At 40.9% G+C, this 26,790-nt stretch overlaps 1 protein-coding gene across 2 annotated transcripts; it reads left to right on the top strand.

The window, feature by feature from the left end:
- fam91a1 (family with sequence similarity 91 member A1) lies at positions 1-26,790 on the top strand. 2 transcript variants are annotated; one of them, XM_082521980.1, is made up of 24 exons: positions 1-542; positions 1,637-1,721; positions 2,547-2,698; positions 4,057-4,114; positions 6,462-6,529; positions 6,830-6,943; positions 7,503-7,593; positions 8,047-8,109; positions 9,419-9,525; positions 9,668-9,706; positions 11,845-11,957; positions 12,289-12,398; positions 12,857-12,966; positions 13,377-13,463; positions 13,660-13,789; positions 17,222-17,370; positions 18,024-18,158; positions 20,282-20,395; positions 20,615-20,687; positions 22,167-22,313; positions 22,816-22,917; positions 23,125-23,248; positions 23,359-23,428; positions 24,986-26,790. In XM_082521980.1, the coding sequence occupies exons 1-24, from the start codon at positions 471-473 to the stop codon at positions 25,169-25,171; spliced, it is 2,499 nt and encodes an 832-aa protein (XP_082378106.1). In that variant the 5' UTR covers positions 1-470; the 3' UTR covers positions 25,172-26,790. The 2 variants fall into 2 exon arrangements, with proteins under 2 accessions (XP_082378106.1, XP_082378105.1); XM_082521979.1 differs by having other exon boundaries at positions 2-542; positions 12,854-12,966.

The following is a 26,790-nucleotide window of genomic DNA, read 5'->3' as shown; positions in this document are numbered from 1 at the left end:
TGGCCCATCCAGTCAGTCAGACCGGCCCTGACTTTCTGGCTTCACGTCTTCATTAGGATTAAAACAGGCTGCCGTGGGGGTGGAAAATGCTCCACATGTGCTAAAAATACTAAAAATAATGCAGTAATAATCGCACTTTAAGATAAACCATTGATTTGGACGGCGCTAACACCATCTCTCATTTGAAACTCCGCTCTCTCCTGCTCCATTCAGGTCCACGGTCACTCCTCAACAGGAAGTGACGAAAGTAGCCACGAGCGTGACGAACGGCTCTTTCGAAAATACAACAAGGAAGTTACGGTTTATTGTGAAGGAAAATAACCGCTGGAGAAAAAAATTCTCCTCAAACCGGGGGTCCCTTCGCTCGGTTGCTGGGTGTCCGGGGGGGGCGAGGTCACCGTGGACTTTCCCGAGAGCCCGTTTCCGATCATCTCGAGGAATTCTACTTGTAGCCAGCTAGCTAGCTAGCGATGAACACGGACGTGGAATTTCACATCAGGCAGAATTACCCGTGGAACAAGCTCCCAGCTAACGTCAAACAGGTACCGACTTTTAACGTTTCCTGTGGGCACGGAGAGAGGGGGGACACCGCAAGGGGAACCTGTCAATGTCACCGGGGCTGCTCGCTGTCATACTGGCAGCTGTCAGTGTCGCACTGCTCGCTCCCCGTCCTCTGCAGGGCTTCACCATCCAGCCGGAGCCATAACTGACCATCATTACACTCCAGCTACTGAAGCCACACTGGCATCACATGACAGTTTGTTTGATTGGGTGGGGGCACCACATGATTTTAGAGCGTGTATGTCACCTGCAGATACGGCTTTTACGTATTTGTGCCTGGTGCATTTAATGCTATTGAAATGTGCTGTTACAGTTAGTCAGTCAAATGCACGATCCCCCCTTCTCTTCTTGTGCCACTACGCCAACATGTCTCGGTGAAGAGGAGGTGGGTGGATGAGCAGTTTGAGCTGCTGCATCCTCATACACCCTCTGAAAAGTTGGATTACTCATCAGAAACAGTGAGACTCCAGAGGCCCCTGGTGTACACATCTGGCCTGATGTGCACAATATAACAAGTTTTCTCTCGCTCAAAACAGCTTTAGATACAATATTAAGCTTATGCCCCAATTCCATTGTTAATTTTCCTTTAATTTAAAATATCTCTTCTCATTTTTTGTGTGAGTTATCATGAATCCAGGGGCTACTGTGGCTCTAAAACCTGTGGATTACATCATGACACATAAACTGTCCATTGAGGATCAGACAGGTCATTGCTGATATCTGATCTGCTTAAGGTCATTATTGGTCCAATACCAACTGGTGTATTGGCCTTGTAAGTAACTAGAAGTATGCTGTAGGTATGTGCTACCAAAATCAAGCACAAGACGATGCTTCTTGCTTTATTACCTACCTCTTAGCCTGTGTCAAATTCAAATCCCTCATTGCATCTTTGCAGTTAATATGGTTTCACACGTTTCTCAACACATATGACATCACATCTAATAGCAGGAAATATTCCAGTATGGAAAAATATTTCACAGACAGCTGGAGAACAGGAGGTTTAAAAGAGGCCCTGTTTGGTTTCATCCCCTGACACATTAATGTGGTTGACCTGGGCATTTTCCTTTCTCTGCAGAGTTTGGGGAACTCTCAGCGCGAGTATGAGAAGCAAGTGCTCCTGTACAGCATCCGCAACCAGCTGCGATTCCGCAATAACCTAGGTGAGCAATATTATCCCCCCCCCCCCCCCCCCCCACACACACACACACACACAGCAGGGGTAAACATACAGGGTGAGCTACATGATGTTTGAGTGTTAGATTAATAGACAGACAGTGGTTTGTAGCAGGATAAATATAACCCCACCAGAGAGTGCTTGATGATGGGCAAAAACTTTCTCACCATATCACCTTGCAGAGAAACATACCCCAGTGCTATTTTATCATTGCAGTAAGACTTCTGATTTTATAAAAGTCTATGGGAAAACAGCACTAAGGTTCATGGCTCTGTGACCTCAGTAAACACTTCTCTGATGGAACTGTAATCCCACTCTCTGCTTTCAAAGCAAATTCAGCAAAACACAAAGTTTATTTTGTAAATTATGGTGATAATTAGGAGGATAAACCAGGACACGGCTATTGGATCCTGCTTGTCAGTTAGCGAGTGAGAATGCAGTGTCCTCTGGTTCCCATTTAGAACTAACTTTCACTCATTATGTCAGGTTTCAAAAAAGTTACAGCAAAAACAGGAAGCACACGGGTTAAAAATGGGACTCCACTCACCTGTGGGTGATGTCTTATTAGCTCTGTCCATGTTTTGTTCTGCTTTTGGTGTTGATCATAGGATTATCCTTCATATTTGACCCGAAAAGGTAATATACAACTGAAAATACTTGTACTGTTAATAATCATACAGTGGCTAAACATGTGTATGTACCTGTATAATAAAGTGCATTATGTATTACATCGAATCACTTTAGATGTGATGCTGATGTAGAGAGATCGTTTCTGTATGTACACTCTGACTGCTGTTTGTTTTCTGAGCAGTGCGCCACGTGAGGAAGGATGAGCGCAAATATTATGAGGAGCTTCTGAAGTACAGCCGGGACCACCTGATGCTGTACCCCTACCACCTGTCTGACATCATGGTCAAAGGGCTACGAGTCACCCCGTTCTCGTATTACATAGGAATCATGGAGGTAAGCAACTCATGCTGCGTTGAAGAGTGCAATACCAGAGCATTAACTTTGCTCCCATTATCATAATCTCTGTGAACAGCCTCTCGTATACCTGAACATCTGTCGTTCTGTCAGTTCCCGTTGGTTTTAGAACGATGGGGCAGGTAAACCCAGAGGAACAGAGCAGACATACTTATTGTTCAACGGCAAAGGTTTTCTAATTGACTGGAAACATGCAGTCTCTGTTCATTTAAAATGAACAATGTCTTCAGTTTTTGGCATCCCTGGGAATGAATGCAGGAACTGCAGGGACAAAACAAGGACTCCAAAAGACCAATACAAGTAGAGGGATCTGAGCTTTTCACAGCTCCCAGCTGTTTAGTTCAGTGTGCTTTTGTTGCATGAATAGTACGAGTATACGGCATTGTTTGGTACACCTGAGTAGATGTGCTGGATTATTATGGTCACCCTGCATAAAGGATAAATGGGTGTATTGTCATTGGTTAGAATGATTGTGTGTTGGTTCATTTTTAACCTAAAAGGTAAGATTAAGGACGTCATAAGACATTGTGTAGCTTTAGGGAGGAATATGCTATGTTTCCTATGTTCCCCAGATCTGTCATCAGTCAGGCACTAGGTGTCAGTCAGCGTCTAGTAAAGCCTCATCTACCAGCTCAGGGCAAACACACCCGGGAAAAATCTTTGCTGTTTGCTCTGCAGTCAGTCTGAGCTTTGCCTGCACGACAGCTCAAACTCACTGATAAAGCAGAGAGAACCGGTCTGTCAGGGAGAAGGGTTCTCCTTGACTTTTGGCATTTTCATTTAGATTGCAAAGACTGAGCTCTTGTGTTCACGGGACTGGAGATGGAAAATAATGCATTTGTAATTGAATTACTTCAATTTTGTGGCTGACTACATAGTTGGTGTAATTCCTTTATACAGCCTGCTCTCAGATGTATTTCCATTACCACAACTCTGTGTGCAGATACCAACTGTCACATTCGATTGTTCCACATTTAGTGTACTTCCCATTTCATAGGACAGATGTGGCTAATGTTCTTTTACCTAACCTATAAATACACATAAAGGAACAGCATTTATTTTTCAGCTCACTGAGAGGGGTTTCACCCACTTTCTGCTGCACGCTAAACCAAACTTGACTGAGCTTTAATTGTGACCACTAAATTGCCAAAGGCTATGTCATATTCTGATAATCCGTCTTAAGCACTTAATGAAAACTTGGAGTCGAAATTAGCACGGCTGCTCAGATCTGCTAATCCTGTTATTAATCAGAGACAGGGGACATAGAAAGGGGAGAACAAAATTAGTTTAATTCTTCTTTTTTCTCCTTTCTCCTCTTTTTTTCTTTCCACCTCCAGGATATTATGAACAGTGAGAAGAGTTACGACTCTTTGCCCAACTTCACTGCAGCTGACTGTGAGTTATTTTTCTTCTCTTCTACGCTTATAAAATGGCTTGACTGTCTCTGGCTCCCCAACTTTCCCAGTTCTTGTTTAATTTTTTTTCTTGTTGATTGTTTATTTTTGTTATTGAATGGTTATTAAAGGATCCAGAGTTTAGGAAGATTAGGTGTGAGAACAAGAGTCAGGAGCTCACTGGAGAGGCCCCTCAAACCTCTTTACAGATCTTTTTCGGTTGCGTGGCTTTTCTGTGTTATTCTTGGTGCCTATCACTTCCTTTGTACTTGTGTTACCTGTACCAAAACTGATCTCTCATTAATTTCTAAGATGATTGACAGAAAGTTATTCATTAGCTATTTTGATATTAAGTTAGTCGTGTAAGTAATTTCTTCTGGCAAACATTCATTTGTTTCGGCATTTCAGCATGTCCTGATCCCCCCCCCCATTTTTATTAATTAAAAACTGAATACATTTTTATTTTCTGTCATTTTTCACACCAAGCAGTTAATCAAGAGAAATAATTGGCAGTTTATTTTACTTAATTTCTACTTCTTTTTTTCTATTTAGGGGAGACAGCTTGTGTAACACATCAGATTTGAAAGATAAATTAAAGCAACGTGTCAAAAATGTTTCTCAGAAAATCTGGCTTTTGAAAAGCTGATGATAAAGATGAAGATTGGCACCCTGGCTTTTAGGCATGAGTAGCACATGTTGTTTGTCTCTGTACAGTTTTCTCGAGTCATTTTTCTAAGTGGTTTTAGTGTTTTTTGGTTCTTGAATATTGGAGGTTTAAGGCTTCTTAGTAAAACTGCTGTTAGTTCTCTCAAAGCCCAAACCCTGCTGTGGTTTTGTTATTTTATTACAGGAATGCTTTTGTAACCCGCTTATTAAATTCAATAACAAACCTAAATAATTGCTTTGTGTTTCCATAACCAAACCATTGCCATGGGTTTTAATTGGCTGGTGTAAATGCCATTTAATTATAATGAAAATTGCTTTTCCCCCTAAAAAATGGCCTCATTTCTGAGGACCCGCGTTTCTGGGAAATGACTGTGGAGCCTGATTAAAATTAGTTAAAAGTCACGGGCACTGGTTGTGATCTTTGATTTTTAGTTGTCAGCTGAAATGGGCTTTGGTGTTGACTAGTGAGTGGCTGAGTCCTGGCAGTGCAGGACCTTCATGCCGTGGAAGCAGAAGGCCGCCAGCAGGCGATCGTAGCCGTACTCGGAGGGGCCTCACTCCACTAATCTCTCTGGAGGAAGTCTGGAAGTGTGTCATGCAGAAGTGGGAGGATGGAGAGGCAGTGAGAGTGTGTGAGAGAGAGTTTTACGTGGGTGGATGTTTGTGTGTTGTGTCTGTGTCTCAGTGTAGCAGCAGGGTGCAAGTGTAGGATTCTGCGATCTTACTCGTTCCTGTTTGCGTTGGCACCTGTCCCAGCACGTTTTACTCTGCCCCCCTGCAACCCAGCGCAGCACAGGGGAGGGGACGAGGGGGGGGTTTTAGACAAATTTGAATATTTTAGTGTAACATGAAACTTTTTGCTACATGGCCCAGAATTTCCTCAGATTCAGAAAAAATGTGTTCGTTTGATTAGAAATAAATATGCATGCACACGCTTACTCTTGTTATCTCTGTCTGCCGGTTGGGGGATGGATTGTGTGTGTGTGTGTGTGTGCCTGTGTGTGTGTTTGTGTGTGTGTGTGTCAGGCAATTGTATTGGAGAAGGTGTGTGGGACTTGTTTGGGATTTGTTTGGACTTGCACAAACTTTGAACAAACCTCATGAGGGTTTTTTACTGAAATAACTTTTATTGAAAGAAGTTGGAAAAACACTAAAAAGGAACTGATTCTCAAACTTTCCTTCTTGACGAACGTCTTAGGTCTTACGTCTGTAATTACAAGAAGCCAGACTGAATATTGCAGGATCATTGCAGCCAGGTTAGACTGGACAAAAGTACTGAGCCTCCTACACATTACACTGACAGGAGCTGCTCAGCCATGGAGATCCATGCCAGGAAGCTCCTGGTGCACGGTTATTGTGCTGATTTTAATGTCAGAGGAGGTTTAAAACTGCAGTTACTGATTCAGGAGAGCGTTGGTGACTTTTATGCACCATGTGCCTCTGCACTCTTGTTCCTAAAAACGTCCACGTTGCAATAATACCACTTATAACTGACTGTTGAACATTTAGGGGGGAATAAATTTCAGAAAGTGACTTGTTGCAAATCCAATAATAAAAGTACCACATTTAAATTTAGTGAACTCTTTTGGGAAACTCATTCCTTCATAATTTTTGGTAAAGGCAGACTTGATTTTATACACCTGTGATAAGTTGACTGGCTCATGTTTCCAACCATCCCACAGGTCTAAGGCTACTTGGCATTGGGAGAAACCAGTACATCGACCTGATGAACCAGTGCAGGTCCTCCAAAGTAAGATGTCATTAATATGTATTTTAATCTGTTTTATTACACCTGTGCTCTTTTTAGTCTGTTTAAGCTGAACGAAGCCAGGTATACTTTGCAATCTGGGGCCCAACAGTGTACCATAGATGGTTAGTAAAGTCAGTACGGACTAGCAACTTGAATTAAAGTAAATTCTCCTTTATTTACTTTGATTGCTTGTCCATTAGTTTGTCCATCTTTGTAGTTAGAATATTAATATCTTTAACTTTTCTCACTTCACCTGCTAATTGCTGAGCCCTCTTTAATAATCTTTGTCTCCACCTTTAGAAATTTTTCCGCAGGAAAACAGCACGGGACCTACTGCCGGCCAAACCAGTCGAGATCTCCGTTGAGCCGTGGTGGGTGGCACAGACAGGCTACATCACCGAGGACGACATAAGGGTGCGACAGAAATTTGACTCTTTTCTTCTTGATTTGTTTCAGTTAAATAATGTACAATAAGACCCTGTCATTTTTTTTATAGAAAGCTCAGTGTCAAAAATCACATATTTGTCTCAAGCTCTTTACAGCCGTACAGAATACATACAGCGATGTGGTTTAAGGTACAGACAGGCCAAAGAAACCTGGGTGAACATAGGTAGGGAGGATGAGAAAGCTTGGATCCTCATGTTGGAAGTTTAGCGTAATTCTGTCTGTTTAGATGTTTATGTGCCATAGGAAGGATAACATACACATGAAGAGAAGAAGGAACAACATGAAATGAGTGTAGTGAAGACGGTGAAGAATTACTGGTGTAATGTTTTTGTTTTCAACCTAAAACATAAATGAGCAAATTCTTCTAACAATTCTTTTTTTCCACAAGAAAAATAAAGAAACAGAAAGCAACACATAATATAAAGTTGGATTATCACGGGTCCTTTTTTTTAAAACCCTTTTTTGAAGCATATTTCTGTGGTACAGGTGTGTGCTAATGTCATCTGTTTACTGGATCAACTTGCAGATCTGTTCTCCCGCTGAGAAGAAAGCCATTGATAAGATGATAGATTCTGGTCCTCAGCTGGCAGGATCCATGGAGTACAACGTGGTCTTAAGTGAGCAAAATACTCAGTTCTATTTGCTCGTGCTCAACCATAAATTAGGTGGCAAATATTTAAATCTTGTTAGTTGTTTATAGTAAGAACAGATTCAGTCTTACCTCAGTGTGTTGGACTGATTTTCGGAGGTGAAACACAGGGATGAAGGTTGTGTTCTTGCAACTTAGATGTTAATTAGAGATCAGTTTGAGTGTGATGAACCTCTACACAGGAGTGCTGGTAACTGAGTGGCAACAAATAGAATAAAATGCACTGAGACGCTTTGCAATCTGAATATGTGTAGATATTCTGATGAGATTTTTATTGGGTTGAGGTTTTTCCAGCATACTATTATTCTACTCTGATGAAGCAGTAACTGCACAGGTTCTGTCATAATATTAGTTTCCACATGGAAATAGCAACAGCAAATATACAAAGAGAGTATTTTATACTGTTTTTTCTCTGCTGTAGGCTTGTACAACCGGGGATTCATCTACTTAGATGTTCCCATATCTGATGACAGCTGCATCTCAGGTACGTGTGTGTGCGTGTGTATGTGTGTGTGTGTGTTTAAACATCCCTATTCTATTTTTTTTGGCTAAGAAAGTTTGCTGTTGAAATATTGAACATAAATGAAATGCTAAAAGCTAAAAAAGTATTATGGGAATGAATTTGCACTGATCTGAAATCACGTGTTATAAGAGTATTACAGACACAGTAGTGTGCAAACGTTTCAAGCTAACCTGAGTTTCTTTATGTTTTTCTTAAAGAAACCAGATTTTCTTATAATTTTTCAAGTGATTTTTAAGAAACAATTCTCGAGGCTCTCTGGCAAAAGTTTTTCTTTTGGACATTGGCAGCTTTTTCACTTATTTTTACTCCAGTCCTTGTAACTGACCATTTTCAGCAGAATGCATTTGTTTGTTAAGCCACTTAACACCTGATCTGTGAATCATTCAAGCACAAAAAAAGCATCTTACTGAAATATGTGTCTACACGTACCAGGCTGCTGAGCGAAGAGCTAATTTTAAATTGTATCTTTTGTTATTTTGCTACTGTCAGCCTGTCTCAAAAACACTTCTTTTGTTCCCATTTCTATAGTCGAAAAATGAAAAATGTCAAACATGACACAGTTTGACAGACATAATAGTGTTTTTGCACCAACAAGATGATTCCCAAACAACTATTAGCTGAAAACCTGGCATATCCCAGCATGAGACGAACAATATCTTCAAGCCATGTCTTTAAGAAATAGCAAAAATCCAGCAAAGACCTGACACAGGACCTGATAGTTGGCATTTCAGTTGATAAATCTACTGCTCACTGAAGCCTCATCAGAAATGGTCTCAGTGGAAGGATAGCTGTCAAATAGGAGGAAAGGCTGAGGTTTGCCAAATTACACAAGAACTGGACTGAAAATCAGTGGCAACAGGTCTGTGATGCTCAAATCAGCGAGGGCTTAAAACACGGTGGAGGCTCTGTCGTGGTAAATTGATGGAATTATAAATCAGATTTTGATCCACCACGCAATTCCATCTAGAAAACATCTGATTGACAAAAGCTTCATTTTTCAGTATGACAGTGACCCCAAACACACTGTCAGTCAAGTAAATTCATAGCTGCATAGAAAAACACACATTGGGAAACACAATCAGGCATGGATTGGCCTCCCCAGAGCTCGGATCTCAACATTGTTGAAGCAGTGTGGGATCAATGTGGGAAATGAAGAGGTCAGTCCACACGTTTGCACAGTACTGTAGTGTATTTAAAAAGAAGGGAACGGAAACAGTTCTGTGTTTGAAGAGTTGCTGAACAGTTGTTGGTTACTGTTTGTGTCTTTCAGTGCCCCCACTGGAAGGGTTTGTCATGAACCGGGTCCAGGGTGATTACTTTGAAACACTTCTGTACAAAATCTTTGTGTCCATCGATGAGCAAACAAACGTAGCAGAGGTAGGCTTTAGAAATGTGTTTCATTATCCTCTGGCTGCTGCAATCATAGTAAGAGAGTGTGTGTGTGTTTGTTTATCGATCAACATTTCAACCAAACACTTTTTTTGTGTCTCCTGATCCTGCCTCCCTCTGTGCTTCCCAGCTGGCAAATGTGTTGGAGATCGACTTGGACTTAGTGAAGGTAGGCATCTGTTCATCCTACTGTAACTGAAGTGCAGTTTTTCAGAAGGGAAATGGTAGATCTGAGAAATATGTCTTTCAAAATTTTCACAGAAAAATGCAGAAGTGATTTTCTGCGCTTCCACTGTTGCTTTAGAAGAGATTTGTTAAACGTACTTCTTGCTTCTCTTTGTCTGCAAAGACACATGGCAGAGCAGCGTTTAGATTAAATGAAAGAAAGGGAGCAGCTTGTTTTGAAAAATATGTTTTGCTGCATAGGAATAGGAATTTGCTTTTCAAGGATGTGACGTTGTGGCATTTTGTCTGATAAGCAGCTATCACATCGGATCTTTGTTGTCTTGGAATTTCAGAGACTAACTCTGAGGGGGGGAAAAGCTTTTGATAATATGTAGCCAAGTGAGGAGACATTTCAGCACAATTTGGCCGTTTCGGTTTGGATACACCCTCACGCAGACGTGTATCTGAGTACCACGATTAGATCCATCATGACCCATGACTCCACCAGAGGGGCTGAGCGGCATCATTCCTGTTGAATTGCTGCTCCAGATGCACTCCATCATCACTTGGTCCCATCTCATTGGTGCAACTGAAAAGCAGCACTTAGGAGAAGTGGTTGAAGGCAGCGATTTAAAGCGAGTCTCCAGCAGAAGGCCTGTAGCCTCTGAGATGATTGAGATGTCTGAGAGGTCTCCATTGTGCAGAAACTTTTCCCATCCTGACTTGAGTTTGAACTTTCCTCCTGTGCAATAACCACTTCATGGCCTAAGTCATTTGAAAGAAACTTCCTCCCAGGGCCTCTTTTGATATGATAAGAGGATGACTAGTTGACCTCAGCCTGCACCTCTCGGGTGTAAAGGTGTGAAAAGCAATCAAGCTCACTGTGCTCATGTCTGAGTAAAAGACTTAACAGCATGGCGAGTTGATGACTGTAGAAGTGGAGGAAATAATGAAAAGGCCAGACAGCTGTACAGTACAGCTGTACTACCTTTCTTTTTTCTCCAGTTTTTGAGACCAGTTGAGTCAGCAGCCAGTAATTGCTTTCTTTTCTCCCTAAGAGCATCATCCAAAAGACTATTCAGATTGCTTTTAGTCACTTTGAGACTCTCACAAGGTATCTCTGTTTACAGTATAATTTGACAATGTAATTTCAAATCCTCTTAAAGCCATTCAAACTGAGGGGGTTGGTTTTCTTGGGCTACACGTTTGTATGACATTTGTCCATCTTTGCACTGAAACGGTTGACTTTTTTTGACAATACATTTGTTTTTTTCAGGATTTTTAATTTACTGTTGATATTTAGATTAAAATGTTAAATGAGGTCTGAATTAAAATATCTTGCTAATAAACTCTTTAAAAGTTTGTAATTTGTATGGATATAACTGCCTGAACCTAGACAGCGTAGTTTTGAGTTACTCTTACTACTGCAGGGTGGATTTCTGTACTAGAAAAGAAAATTTAGTCAGAAAAATGTCAGCGGTAAAGCTAAGGGCGATGTTGTCATCAGAGATTGCACCATCGCACAATGCGGGAAGAAATGTTTCCCAGAAGAGAGAGATAAAAATACCAAATTTTCTGGTGACGGTCTCAAGACATTTTAGAGCAAAATCTGTAACCCACTTTTCTTCTTTCCTTACCTTATTATTGCATCTCTCTGTTGTATCACTATCACACTCAACAACCACTTCTTTAGATACACTTTCCCAGCACTTGGTTGGACTTCTTTTGCTTTCAGAACAGCCTTAATGGCAGTAAAGGGTTTTGCATGGTTAGCAGCAATAATCAGATGTGTGGTGTTTAAATAAGGCTTAGTGGGTCTAAAGCATCCAAAGTAAGCCACAAAGTCTCCCCTACACAATTACATCATCGCCACCAGCCTGAACCCTTACAAAGCAGGATGGATCCATGCTTTCATGTTGTTTACACCAAATTCTCACCCTACCATCTGAATGTCACAGCAGAAATCGAGGCTCATTAAACCAGGAAACGTTTTTCCATACATGCGTTACGTGTCTGCCATGTGACTGGGAGCAGTTAAACAGGTGTACCTAATAAAGTGGCTGATAAGTGTACATATGGTTTCAGATATGTTATTTGTGGGATCAAGCATCATTTGCGTGTGCTTCTCCTGTGTTTTATCAGAACGCAGTGTCCATGTACTGTCGCCTCGGCTTCGCCGTGAAGAAAGGTCAGGTGTTCAGCTCAGACCAGCTCCACCCCACCTGGAAGAACGCCCCATCTGTTAACAGGCTCAAGTATGTGTTGTCATCGGTCAGTCAGCGAAACACCATCTGAAACCTCAGTGTAGAGCAATTTGTTGAAATACATTTTTACATTTACACAGTTGAGCACACAAAAAACCAACATTTTAATGGAAGCTTCGAGCGTTTGAGACTCCAGAAACCGCCACACACCAACGTTATTCTTATAAAAATTCCATGCCATCAATGTTTAATGAGTTTTAATTTCCCCAGCTTTAGGACATGATGAACTACTAGGGTGTGGTGACAGTGTGTGATGTGGTGACAGTGTGTGATGTGGTGACAGTGTCCTTTATGTACTGTGTACTGTTATGTACTGTTGTAGGAGCACTATGGACCCCCAGAAGATGCTGCTGTCCTGGGAGCAGGGCAGTCCTGTAATGGAAGGAGGCTCCTCAGCCACAGATACAGACACCACTAGCCTGGAAGACCAAGGTCTGTATACACACACACATGCACACACACACAGGCATATTCTGCAATGTATGCAAATGCTGATGTGCGCACATGGAGCACTTTATGATTTGAGTTTGAAGCAGCAGTGTTAATTAATCCCTAAGAAAGCTCAGTCATGTTTCTGTAACTCATTCTCACATTAATAGGTGTTTCTCTAAAACATTCTCATATTTAAACTGAGTTTAACTTTGTTTTACATGTTAAGGTGGCACTGTTAAATTTGCGTTAGTGGATATTGTCATATAAGTGACTGTTGATCAATCACATCTCCATGTAAATCAGGCCTGTTTGATAGAGAGAGGCTTTAGTTTTCGTCTTCTAAATGCAGTTAATCATAAAAACACTAGTTTTAAAAGAATAACTCGCATGTAGCTGTGCTGTTAGACTTGCTGCAGTATGCATGAGTGGTACAGCATATTTTTATGTCTCTGTAGCAGACACAGGTAGCGTTAGCAGCCTGAGCATCCCAGCTGCACCCACCAAGAGGATCGCCTTCCTTTTTGACTCGACCCTTACAGCCTTCCTGATGATGGGCAACTTATCGCCGGTAAGTGAAAGAGTGTGGACGTGAAGGCTTCGCGTCAGTGAAAGTGGGGTAGGGTGGGGTAACAAGCATAAGATAAAGATAGTGGCTGTGCTGTGATCTCTCAGAGGGAAAATATTCATCAATGCAGTGTTGCTCATGCATGTGAGTTCTGCTGCTCGCTGAATGGTGCAGAGGGATGTTTGCCTCAGTCTGAACTATAATATGAGTGTACTTTTTTTTTATTTTGGAAAAGTAAAATCTCTGTGTCTAAATTTCTGAGTAGCAAAATCTGGAGCAATTAGGTACCTCAAACTATGTTTGTATCATTATCACTGCTGTTAATCATATAAAAACACAAAAAACAAAACTTATCTTGTAAAAAATTGGATGTTTACTGTTGATCTAATTGTTTTCTGTTGTCATGCTATCAGAACCTGAAGAGTCATGCTGTGACCATGTTTGAAGTGGGCAAACTGTCGGATGAGACTCTCGACAGCTTCCTGGCTGAGCTGGAGAAGGTGAGACCAGAAATCAGAATTTCTTTCTTGTTTGCAGAAAATCTCTAATCAAAAGCTTAACTTAAATTGAGAGGATGCTAACTAGGTGCAACAAATACACATGTATGTACAGACATCAAACACTACATGCAGACATCTGAATACAGTCACACAAACTCTGAGTTGGAACTTCTCCACTCGTTTCTGTTTCTCTCAGGTGGAGAGCACAGCAGAGGGCGAGGCTCAGCGTTACTTTGACCACGCTCTGACCCTGAAAAACACCATTCTCTTCTTGCGCTACAACAAAGAACTCACTCAGGACCAGGGACCTGATATTCCAAACATAGGTAATTATGCAGTTACACCGCCTTTATTTTCAAATGAGCACTTTGACGAGGACACGGGGTCTGTTACCAGTCACCCGTCCATCCCCAGTTTACAAGACTGGCTACCCTTCTTACAGTGTTGGTCAGATTTTAGTAAAAATTGTATACAGTGATCATCCAATGGGTCTTCATCCAGAAGTGTGCTCAAAGGCAAGGTCACTTTTGTTATTTTAAGGACAATTACCTATGAACTGTGGTCGATTGTGAGCTAAATGAGTTACTATCTATAATATAGAGCAGGGCGATATGACCAAAAATATTTATCACGATATACATTTGAAAATTTGCGATAATGATATAACTGACGATATAATTGACGCTTTACTTTACTCCTCAACTTTATTAGTGCAAAAAACCCCATCAATGTATTTTCACTTAAACAAGCCGCTGTTTTTTAAGTGCATTAAAGTTATATAAAAAATTAACTGACTCCTCGCTGACAGTTTAACCAAAAGGCATTTCCAGTGGAAACTGGCCGACATATCCTCAGCATAACCATGTATAATATCCACAAAACTTAAAAAGAGGTTATACACACACAATACGGTAATATTATGTTGAAGCACAGTACGTATCACTCCGCGAGACTCCTGCCTACGATAGCTGTAAAGCTCCAACAATCCATCAAGCGATGCGGCTTCGTAGCTTAGCAAAGTCGTACTGATACATTTGACAGATTTTCGAGCGCCGTGTACCACATAAAGTCGTTTCGAGGTCAGTAAACACAACCACAATTCATACATAAGGCACACGGGATTATAAGGGGCACTGCCGATTTTCAGAAAAATCAAAGGATTGATTTTAAGTGTGCCGTATTTTCCAAAAAACACGGTAGTAACGACGGCCCGCTAGCATGCTCTACCAAAAATAGTGCTTTGTTGTGTATCTGACGGACGAAAGCCAAACCAGTTCCACACCACTGAAGTTGCAGCATTTTTACAAACCAGTTCTGGTCCATCCGTTTCATTCAACGATCCACTTTCGCTCTCCTCATTGCCCAACATTACACCGGTATTACCGTGAACGGTATGATATGGCCCAGCCCTACTGTAATATATTGATTTTGTTGTTTCAGTATCATGGAGAGAAACCTGTTCAGTATCTTTGCTTTTGGCATGCATGAACTGAAACACCAAAACTCTGATTATTAGATGACCTTATCTACAGCTGCAGTTACATCCATATAATTACTGTTATAATTATAGTGGTGGATGCTCATTATCATTGTGAGCCAGAATCTCAGGATTCAGCCTGCTTTAAATATTTGGTTTCACACAGCTTTTGTTTTTTTCTTTACTCTTAAATCATAATAATGGGATAGAAGGGCGAGATGGCCCTAATGTGGTCATCTCAGGGATCAGGTCTCACAGCTCTGGCTGTAATTGGCTAATCCTCTCAAACCTTCTGTTTACAAGTGTCAGCCACAAAGATGGTTTACAGGAAGAAGAGCTAAGCAGCTTTTTTCAGATAAAATGAGCTGAGCTGCACCGAAGTCGGTTATAAAATAAACAATGATTATTTTTAATATCAAATATTAAAGTTACGCTGTCATAATAGGGTCTAAAAACAAAAGCACTGAGCTTGAAGTAATAAGCTCCCTTTTAATGTGACACAGTGTAACTTTGAAGTGCATCAGTGGTTCTGGTGGTCTGTTTTCAGCTGATCAGGAGTTCATGTTTTTATCCTGACTCTGTTACCTAAGAAAGTACTCTGAGCTGCTCTGACTGCAGTTATAGAAAATGGTAAATGTCTTCCATTCAGCAACTTGTTCTGTGATCTCAGGAAATCAATACATGATTACTTTTTTGCTGGTTGTGCTGCTTTTGGCTGGCATCTCTCACTATTGTCTCTTTTGGCCCTCACTGCTGTCTCTTAAATATGCTCACAGAAAATACTGAAGACAACGGCATACTATGTACACAGAGTAAACCTTTATTGTTCAGCTTGTGTCTCTAGAGGGAGCAGAAGAGAGTATGTCCTCCAGCATCGACAAAGCAAGCCTCTGAGTTTCTGCGTAGCTTCCATTGCGCCACCAGATGCTGTTTGTTTGGTTTGGCCGTGTGCCTCCTTTCTGATTGTCTTATCTTTGTGTGCTCCTCATGCTGCTGCTGCTCAGCTGAGGAGTGAGAGCAGTAAGAGCCTGCTGGCTGAAGCTAAACTAATCCCCCAAAGAGTCTAATGATCATTGTTAATTTGGGAAGTGAAGGAAATTTGTCAAGCAAAGAAAAAAAACACATTTGGTAAAGTCAGAGGAGATTTTTTTTTTTTTTAATTATTGGACCAGCCATTCATAACTGTATTAGAATGAAGAGAATAGAAAGTTGAAGTGTGCGTGCCATTTTCCATGTTACAGGTGTAGTTAATGATGAGTTATTATGGCGGTAAATCACTTTTTACAACAAAACACTCAGAAACAATTGATACTGTCAGAACGAACATTTGCAAATCTTGTAGATTATTAATCCCCGTTTTGTCAATTAAATATAAGTCACTTTATGTATCTTTGAAATTATTTATCTTTCACCCCTTTTTAAAATCTATTTTGGGGGATTTCTAGCCTTTTTTTTTTTTTTTGATCAGACAGTAGAGAGAATGCAGTAAAGCTTGGATAAAGACCAGGGGGAAGGCACGGCAGTAAATGGTGTTTGGACGGATGCAAACCTGGGCTTGTGCATTGGTCTTATGGCACATGGATCGTCTGCTCACCTAGTCAGCTAAACCAGCCCTCCTGTCTTTCACCCTTTAATATCATAGACATCTCTTAGATTCAATAGGTTCCACTGCAAGATACAAGGATTTTAAATCCAAGGATGCCAAAAATATCCTTTGAAAACTTAAGCAAGAAAAAAAACTTTGCTCTGTTCAATCATCACATTATTGCCTAAAGCATCCACACTTAGAAATAACTATTCAAGCCCTTTTTTTTTTTTTTTTTTCAAAGGAATAGTTAACATTTTAGGACACATGATTACCAGTTTTTTCACTGAAGATTAGCTAAAAAGATCCTTCAGCCTATGGTTTCTAAGGTATTCCTGGGCCAGATGAGAGATATAATCCCTCGAGGAAGTTCTGAAAAACTCCAGATCTCAGCCCAGCTGGATGCACCTGGAAAATATACAGCTGAGCCCAGCTACCCTACAAGGCCAACTCTTATTTTGCTCATTTATATCTGTAATCCCATTATTTTAGTCACTACCCACAGTGCATGATGACAGAGCATGGTTGGAACAAAGCTCCCAGTTCATCATAACAGTCCGGTGGAGTGCAAATTTTTTGCTGTGGCGTTAAGTCTCTCTATCCTGAGACAACACTACAAATTTAATGCGCATAAACATTTGCATTAGCCTGTTTAGGAAGTAAGTCAGGATTTTCTCATGTTTTTCCTCTCACTAGGTTTCCCCTTGGACATGTTGCGCTGTGAGAGCCTGCTGGGTCTAGACCAGGCCACCTGCAGCCGCGTCCTCAACAAGAACTACAAGCTGCTGGTCTCGATGGCACCGCTCAGCAACGAGATCAGACCCATCAGCAGCTGCACCCCTCAGGTATGATGCCTGGAAGGAAGGAGAGCAGAAGGGCTGCTATTTGGCATGCTGGGATGTTTGGGTACATGTCGAGTGCGTTTATGTGTGTGTGTGTTTGTGTTCTAGCTGACAGTTAATGAGTTTGTCCGTTTGGTTGTGTTTGCCTTCTCTTGTAGTGTACACACTCATGCGCTCGGGATTGATTTGTGATTGTGTGTGTGCTCCGAGTGCTCAGCCTGCAGTTGCCCCAACAACAAGGCTACACATAGAGAAAAGGGAAGGAAAGGAGGCGAGGCTCACCAGTAATTCCTCTGCCTGGCCACACTCCAGCTTTCTAGCTGAGCTCAGAGAGACAGAGGGAAAGAAGTTAAACTCTTGTTGTGCCGTTCACGCTGCTGCTTATTCTAACACTGCTGCGACTCAGTGAAGTGGAATTTACCAAATTCTTGTCTTTGTTTTCTTCTCATGTCTCTAATAGCAGCTTCAGTTTCCCCTCAGACAGAAGAACAACACGGACGCAATTATTGTCATGCGCCTGTGTTATTTTTTTAGGTTGATGTGAAGTGTGAGTTTATACAAGGAATGAGATGGGAAAACTGCCCAGTGTGCATGCGTTAGTTCTGCTTCTGTAAACTTATGTATGAGTGCGTGTGTGTTTTTGTTTCTCCTTGTAGCACATTGGCCCAGCCATCCCTGAGGTGAGCTCCATCTGGTTCAAGCTGTACCTGTATCATGTGACTGGCCAAGGCCCGCCGTCTTTGCTGCTCTCCAAAGGCTCCAGGCTCCGCAAGCTGCCGGACATTTTCCAGGTTTGTCCAAACTAATGATTAATCAGCTGTGTAAGTCAGAGGCGTAGAGACACGGTCTAGTCAGATTAAAAAACAGCAGTACTGTGTTGGACCAGCAGTTGGCTGAGTCACATTTTCACTCATCTTTTAAAACCTACCTACCTCTCAAATCTTTGACCTTCAGTGAGTCGGAAGGACGGGTAATCAGAGCGCTGGCTAGCTCTTTTCTAAACAAAGGCTCTCGTGGACCTTGGTCATATCTCACTGTAAACCTGCATTTTTCTCTTCAAAGGCTTCCTACTGGTTGTGGGATTTGTTTTAATAGCTCTGGGATTGTGAGACAAGGACCTAATGATGACTTGATACAGTAGATTCTCAGGGGAAGATGTGTAATGTCATGCAAATGGACCTATTAGACCATAGCTTGCATGCATGTATTTTTGCACCTTTTATCTACATGTCTCTTACTTTGTTGGTGTTTCAATAGGTTCAGAAAACATGCAAAATATTTTTAATGGGTCATTGTAACACTAATGACCTAGTTTTAAGGCAAATGCTAACTAGGAAAGGTAAGAAAGTAGAAATGCTGCAGCTTCATCCATCCAGCCAGCCAGCCAGCCAGCCAGCAGGTTGACAGTCTGTTGCAGGGCTAACACTTAACATGTAGTAAGAATCATGTGAAAGCAATTTTTGATTTTTTGGGAATTTCAAATTGACTGTGGAAGGACAGAGAGTTTCCATAGGAGAACCAGGTTATCTCACGCTGGGATAACATATGGAGTAGAGGCTTGCGGGGGTAAATAAGAAAACTTTTTAAGGGATTTTTGCCTTAAAATGATCTCACAGTCCTGTTAAAAACTGAGTACACTCTTACTGCTTTCACAGGTGATAAGAGTGTAAGTTGTAGCCAGGTGCTTCTAATCAAATGCACTTGATTAACTGATCATCAGCAAGTGTGAGTGTATTCATAAAAGCTGAAGTTTTGGCAGCTTGCTGGTCTGAAGCATTCTGGAGTGCGTTAACCTGAATCCTCCAGTGCCACAGCCCTTCGGGGAGAGTACAGTATTTAAACTCCTCTGTAGCAAACTATTCCAGAGTCAGATGCGAGACTATCTGTCTGACAGCTAAAGCTTGGCTGAAATTGGGTCATGTAACAGGACAATGTTCCAAAGCGCAGCAGGAAATCTACAACAAAATGACTGAAAAAGAAAATAACCAATGTGCTGCAATGACCCAGTCAAAGTCCAGACCTCAAGCTGATTGAAATTTAGGACCTTAAAAGAGCTGTGCATAAATAAATATCCATAAATCTCAATGAACTGAAACAACGTTGTAAAGAAGAGTCGGGCAAAATTCCTCCGTAATGAAAAGAGAAGCTGATGAAGTGACACAGACTGCAAAGTCTGAAGTGCCGTTTGGTGTTGAGCCCTGTGTGTGAGTCTGTTGATCAAAGGAGAGACTGGGCCAGCTTGAGATTGTCACTGAAGAGCGAAGGGTGGAGGAACTGAGTTGGTTGGTTGTTTGCTCTGCCTTCTCATGGCAGTGCAGGAAGTTACACATTTAAACAATTTTAAATGTGTAACTTCCTGTCCATAAGTCACTTATGGACTGAAAATAATTAACCAGAGACATGAGAATAACACCTTAATTTCATCTAAAAGCTCTCTCTCAGTTTGAGAGAGCCAAACAAAATCCTTGGCATGTGAAATCAGCAGCAGGGTGGAACCTTGATTAATTTAACCGGCTAATATTGACCTAGTGGGAGGTTGACAAGATGGCATGACAGTTGAACTAGAAGAAAATCGTGTTTCCTCTTATTCTTTTTTGTTTTTCGATCTTCTAAATTAAACAAAAACTGGTAAATACTGGTTTCTACATGTAGAAACCTGTATTTACATTTACATAAACAATAAAGCTATTTTGGGGCAAAAAGAAGTGTAAAATTGCAAACCTATCTCCACTTTTACACATCTACTATCATTTATTAGAATTTATTATGATTTATAAAGCTTTATGTTAAATAAAATGTGTTTTTCTTCATATTATTATTTTTTGTCCAGTTTGTTGAAAGCTGCTTTGGAAAGATCTGATGATGAGTGAAGTTATTCATTTCTGAATCCCTTGAACCTATTCTCTCTCTTCAGGTCTATGACAGGTTATTGATAACTTCCTGGGGTCACGACCCTGGAGTGGTCCCTACATCCAACGTGCTGACAATGCTTAACGATGCCCTTACACACTCTGCTGTTCTCATCCAGGTAAACTCACTCAGATGAGGCTGATTTTTCTATGTCATTGTCTTAAACCTCATTTAAGTTGAGAGGATAAAATATTGCCTTTAATACCAGATTATTTAACGTAATATTAATTTAATGCTGTCTGATGACATTTTTGTACGTTTTCTACCAACTCTTGCTGTGTTTGTGTATAAATGTGCACTGATTGTAATTTAAACTACATGTGCATGTAATCCACAGGGTCATGGTATGCATGGGCATGGAGAAACGGTGCACATCCCATTCCCTTTTGATGAGGAGGATCTGAAGGGAGGTAAGAACCTGTCTGTGCATAAACTATTGTTTTGATATAGCAGCTTTCAAATAGCCAACCTGCATTTAACCATAATGAAGAGTCCTGTTTTACTGAGTCAGACAAAATGTTAAAAAATGACATTTTCTTGGCTCAAAATGGACCTTTGGAGACTGACTTTGCACAGAGGCGCGACTGTCTCACATGCTGAATCTGTGTTGTGTTATTTTACAGAAATCAAAGCATTTTCTTTTCTATTTTTGATTTAAAGATTTAAAGTTTTTGAATAAATCAAACTGTTTTAAAAACACTGCTAAACATCGGCGAACCATAAGTGTACCTATGCAGAGAAAGCTGTGGCTGTCAAAGAATGAGAGGTGATAGTGAAATAACAGGAGAAAGGGGTTTTTCTCATAAGAAAATATGAAACCATGAATTTGCTTCACAATAGTATTCTTGACACGCTACTGTTCTCTCCAGAAACGGAAAACTCAAACCCACAGATTGGAGATTAGGAGGCCTCGCAGACTCTTTATTTGATTTCCTATGGCTATTCATGGTGCAGAATAGAACCCCGTCCTACAATTCAGCATATTTCAATAAGATATAAACATTTCAAAAATAGATTTTAACACAATAAAAACCTCAGATATCAGGCCATTTTAAGTTTTTATTGATGTTGTGAAATATGGCTTTTTCCATCTGCTCATTTTTCGTGCTCCTAATCTGACCTTGGGTTCATGTGTTCCAAAGGAAGAGGAAATGTACAAAGTCTTCAGTTTGCTTTTGGTGGACTCGGTGACTCATAGCCAGAAAACCTGTGGTGTAAGATGCATAGAGGGAATCTGAATCAGATATCAGAACAACCCTGAAAGGCTACTCTTAAATGTAAAGGATGGTCTCTCTACTACTGATGTCCTCTTTAAAGGTGACTCTGAATGTAGCTTAAAAGGGCTGTCAATGAACATTAAATTATTATATAAAAATAAAACGGATTCACGTCTTTCTATTTGCATGTTCGTACTTCCTAACATTACAGAGAGATTAGGTAAAGTGTAGCAATGTGTCCTTGGTTTACAGCCTTAAATTGCTAACTGATAATACTGTTATACTGTATTATACACTAATGATATATCAGCATTGGTATACTTTCACTGGCAGGGTGTGCATAAATTACAAGCATACCTTCAAACTGTGATCTTTTCTCTGCTGACTCAAACATTCACTGTTTTCAGCTTTGAGGGTTTTAACTCATCAAACACTGTTAGATTTTGAATCCTGTAAAATCCCTCTCTTTGTGCATTTGCTTAAAAGTCTCATCTTCCTAATGTGCTTACTGAACAAATGTAACAGGCCAAATGAATAAACACAGTCCATAACAGCCTCATGCAGCAGATAAATTGTGGCCATATCTTTGCATCGTGTCATTTTGAGTGTTAGCTTTGCCCCGTTTGGTGTTTAACATGATCCCACTGTGTGTGTTGTGTGCCTCCTGTGCAGAGTTCTCCTACTCCAACATGTGCGTGCACAAGGCACTGCAGAAGCTGAAGGAGCATGTGGATCTGGAGCACCAGTGTGGCTACATCACCATGCTCAACTCCAACAACAGGCACCGCCGCAGGCCCAGCGACAGCACTGAGTGCAGAGGTAACAAGAGCTCGCACGTGCACTTTTTTTTTTTACGGCTGTGCATGTGAGGGTGCTGGATGGAAAGCATGCCGGGTTGAACTAGCAGTGGTGCATTTACCTGCGATGGCCATAATAGCACTAATGGTGCAGATTGGATAAATATCGCTCACAGTCCAGTTTAATTATGCCGTTTGTCTGCAGAATAGTTTCTTTTATTGTGATTGCCTTTGCTAATGCATACGGATCGAACACTTTTAGCCTTTACCTTCAGATCAGCTGATTGAATCTTGATGTAAATGATCACAAATCTCATTTAACGCGCCAAGTGAAAGATACAACACTGCAGGTCTGATTTTTAACAGATGAATTTCCAATGTAAATCCCGCAAATGGCAAGAAATTATTTTAAAAAAGCTTCTCAGTTGAAGGTCTTATAGGCTTTATTCTAGCTCTCACCATTTACCCACAAACAACACTCAAAAGCCTTAACTGTGACTTAGATTTTGTCACTTCTCTTCCAGGAGACACCCATCTAGGTGGAGGCTTGGACACTAATGGCAGCACTGAGTCCTTTGAGCTTGTGACAGAGGAGAACAACGGTGAAGGCAAAGGAAAGACAGACAGTAAGTGTGTGTTAATTTAATTAGGATATCTCCAGTAGTATTTAATCAGATGTTTGTTAGTTGAAAGTGTTTGGGAAGAATCTAAGAGCTAAAGCTAAAGTGTGACAGAGGCTCCATGCTAAATTCAACACCAAAATGCTCTTGTCAGTGTCTTATGTTGTAATTTGTGTCCATCTTTCCCTTGCCAATCTCTTTCCCCCCCCTCAGCCCTTTCATCTGAAAACGAGTGGGTCCCTCTTGAACTGTGCTTTGGCATGCCCCTCTTCAGCTCTGAGCTCAACCGCAAAGTGTGTCGAAAGATTGCTTCACACAAGCTCTGCAGCAACGAGAGGTAAAAACCAAAATCAGGCAGCATCCTCTAAAGCTTAACTTTTACATAAAAACTGTGACAGGAGCTTTGACGTGTGTTGATGCTTGACTAAAGATTTGTTGTTGTTTCAGCCTTCAAGAGCTACTCCACTCGAGCCGAAAACTGTCACTCAAGGTGTTGAGCTTCGTTCAGTCATTCCAGGTAAAATCACTTTGCAGTTTCTTCAGGTGTCCGCTTAAGAAATCCTGCTCAAAAGTAAAAGTCTTGGCCAGTGAAAAGAGCAAATGTCAGGTTGACAATAATTTATCCATTTATTTTGATAAACTGTTTAAACTAATTCAGATCGCCACAATTTGTATCTAAAAAGCGTCCCAGACTGATAATCCATTCAAATGTCCAGTCAAGACACGAGCCACGTGGGCCTTATGAGACAGAAAGAAATATCATAGTAATAACAGGAAAGTACAATGTGGTAAAAATATAAATATGTTGTTTTAGCATAATTAATGTTACTATTTAAGCATTGTTCATTTTCAATTTATTTATATATCGTCAATTCAGAACAGCCTCCTCAAGTTGCTTTAAATTGTGTGGTAAGACCCTACAACATTAAACCCCAAACAATCAGGTGATGGGCAGCACTTGGCAGCAGTAGAAAGGAAGTACTCTCTTTAACAGGAAGAGACCTCCAGCATAACCAAGCTCCGGGAGTGGCAATCATCTTCTGTGATTGGTTGGAGGGTCAGAGGGGAAAGAAAAGAGAAAGAACAGAGCTTAGAGAGGAGGACAAAACAAACACGATAAAAGAGGAGATAAAAGTTAATGACATATAAAAATGGCATCCAAATGCACAGGGAGTGAAGAAGAAACTGAATGCAGACTGATTGCAGTGCAACTAAGGAAGGGTTCAGTTTTATGCATAATTAACAACTGTTATTACTTTTAACCCCAGTGCTTTAAAGTGATTCTTATTCACCACTTTAAACACACGTTCACACTCTTCATGAACACTGTTGTGACCCACAGCTAGTTTAGGGAAAAACCTTCAAACAGACCTGTTGTGCTGATTTTCATTCACATTTTAATAGCAATCTCTATTTATTTCTATTTGGCCTTGATATGGCCCCTTAGTCTCATTAAGGCATCTTTCTTCTGATTGGTTGCCCTTGGATGACTATATTAATGGCATCTGTTCTCTTTGTAATCATAAAGAGACAAAAGTAGAAAAAAATGGTCTCAATCAGAGTGTTTTAAGCAGTCTCTAAGCTCGGCTTTCAGCCTTCTGCGATTACTTACACATGCGCTGACCTCATTAGTTGAAGCTTTTGCCAAGTGTAATAGGAGCATCCAACATCGTAATAGTACATATGTGACAGAAAATAAGGAACTGCATAATGGGTCCACTTTAAGTTGGTGTTTATTTAATTTTAGTGATCAATTAAAGACATGAACATTACAATGCAAAACAGGAAGTGGAGCTGGGTGAACATTTAGTGCAAGAAAGAAAGAAAAGACAGAAATTGGAGACAAAGGAAAAAATAAGTGAAGTAATCAGAGCTGAATCAGGGTGTTGCAGCACGAAGGTAACATGATTAAGCGAAAGGACGTGGCAGCAGTATTTACTGGTTGAAATGGTGGGCTGTTTCATGAATCACACAGGAACCCTTCTGCTGGCTTTTCCTCCTATAAAAATATATCCCTGCCCTTCATATCGCTGCCTGGTGTTCTGATCTGTCACCTTTGACCCCGTGTTGGCAGGATGGCAGCCAGCCCTCTGACCTGGACAGCGGCGTGTCCAACCCTCTCAGCCAGCCCCCGCCAGAGTCCGGTGTCCCCCTGCCCGCCCTCAACCTCCTCTTCAAGGACGGGCAGCTGAAGGAATGGAGCGGGCGCGCCCCTCCTCCTCTAGACATCTCAGCCCTGCAGAAAGACCAACTGACATAAAGCATCAGCAAAACTTCCAGATTTAGGAACGAGGAAGCAGCGTCTCAACAAAGGGGGCTAATGTCTTTTCGCAGCGTCACGTCTCACTGTGGAAATTCCTGTTCGTGGTTCCAGCCCTGCATCTTTAAATCCAGTCACAAGGAAACTCCCTTATTCGTAAGCCCCGCCTTCTTGTCCATCAGTATCCAGTCATAGGATAATTGGCCCCATCAGAACTTTGTCATTCACCTACTGTATGAGGAATCATCGACACTAGTACCAACCCTCTTTGCTGTCCTCCTTCCCTCCCCTCTGTGATTCCTCGTATTCGTAGCAAGGCAGTGTTATCTGTTGGAGTGGTGCTATTATCACACTATATCACAGCGATGCAGGTAAACATCATTTAACCTGGAAGACCATCTAACTGGAAACAAATGCGCTGTTTTCCCACTGACTCCACCCCACCCCCACCCCTTCAGTCGATGGATGTTTTGTGACCCTTGAGAGCAGAGTGTAAAATGGTTAATATTGCATAGATGTTCTAAAAAAAAAAAGAAAAAAAGACCTATAAAATAAACATTAAAGTGTTGAACAGACTTCTTCAGGAATCATTTGACAATATGCATATTCTAGGACCAATTCTTTGGACTTTAACCAGGTTGATAAGACCCCGCTGCCTCCCTGTATTGTCTCATGTTAAGTGATCTAATGCATGATACTATTGCACAAAAAAATCTTTCCTCTTTACTTGTAATCAATATTTGGGGCATTTATTATTTGCACTGTGCAGGATTTCTTCAAACCTGTGGATGAAGTAACATCATGTAATTATTATTTTTTTTTTAAAAATGTTGGCTCATTTGTAGTGTGCACGTGATTTTAGAGCTCACCAAAAGGAAAGTGTCATACGAGGCATCTGAGAAACTGCGTTTTTTTTTTTTTTTAATCCATTAGAGAACACCAAAGACCTTATTTCTTTATAATGATTTATTTTCTTTTTACTCCTTTCTCTGTTCTTTTATTTTGGTGTTGCCTTATTATTTTCAGCCAATCAAAAACTACCAGGTCTGGGATCATATCTCCTGATTTTTTTTATTTCCTTTTTTGGGGGGTTGTTTTTTTTAAATCTCACAAGTTTCTTTCTTTTTTTAAAATTGTTAATATGCATTCGATGTAGTGTGTCTAACTAATAAAAATTACCAACGTCGGATCAAAAAACCTGCCAGCCATTATCAAGAATTTGACAAAATGAATCAAACTGAACCAAACTGAAAAGAATGGGAACAGTTAGCTCTGCGTGTTTGACCCAGGGCTGTTGCCACTGTCGCTTGCCAGCTATCTCTCTCTGCCTCTCTGTGGATCAGCTTTTGTGCGGTGCACTCTTGGCCAGCCTTGCTCACTCTCCAGGGGATTCTGTTTACACCATGTTTTGAAAAAAAATAAGGGGGTTAGTAGTCTAGAGAGAAGGCAACTTTGTTGTGAAGGCTGTTGCAGACCCAGGGGATGGAAATGCTAATGCTTTGCCCAGCATCTCAGAGATGTGATGGCCCAAAAAGTGTCTGAAGCCTATCGTGAATTTTTTCAGTGTTGCTCTGAGAATATAGAGTACTTTTTTTTTATTGCGTTTAAATGGAAACCCA

This window comes from Aulonocara stuartgranti (genome assembly GCF_965226115.1).
Source record: "Aulonocara stuartgranti genome assembly, chromosome: 22".
NCBI lineage: Eukaryota > Metazoa > Chordata > Actinopteri > Cichliformes > Cichlidae > Aulonocara > Aulonocara stuartgranti.
The sequence above is the reverse complement of the archived record's forward strand: the minus strand, read 5'-3'. Positions and strand labels throughout refer to the sequence as shown.

What these genes read in the sequence shown, in the direction of transcription:
- fam91a1 (XM_082521979.1), top strand. Translation starts at nt 471, where the DNA reads ATGAACACGGACGTGGAATTTCACATCAGGCAGAATTACCCGTGGAAC. An exon ending in AGCAAACAAACGTAGCAGAG is followed by an intron (nt 9,526 to 9,667) that starts GTAGGCTTTAGA and finishes TGTGCTTCCCAG; the next exon opens with CTGGCAAATGTGTTGGAGAT. An exon ending in GCTTCGTTCAGTCATTCCAG is followed by an intron (nt 23,429 to 24,985) that starts GTAAAATCACTT and finishes CCGTGTTGGCAG; the next exon opens with GATGGCAGCCAGCCCTCTGA.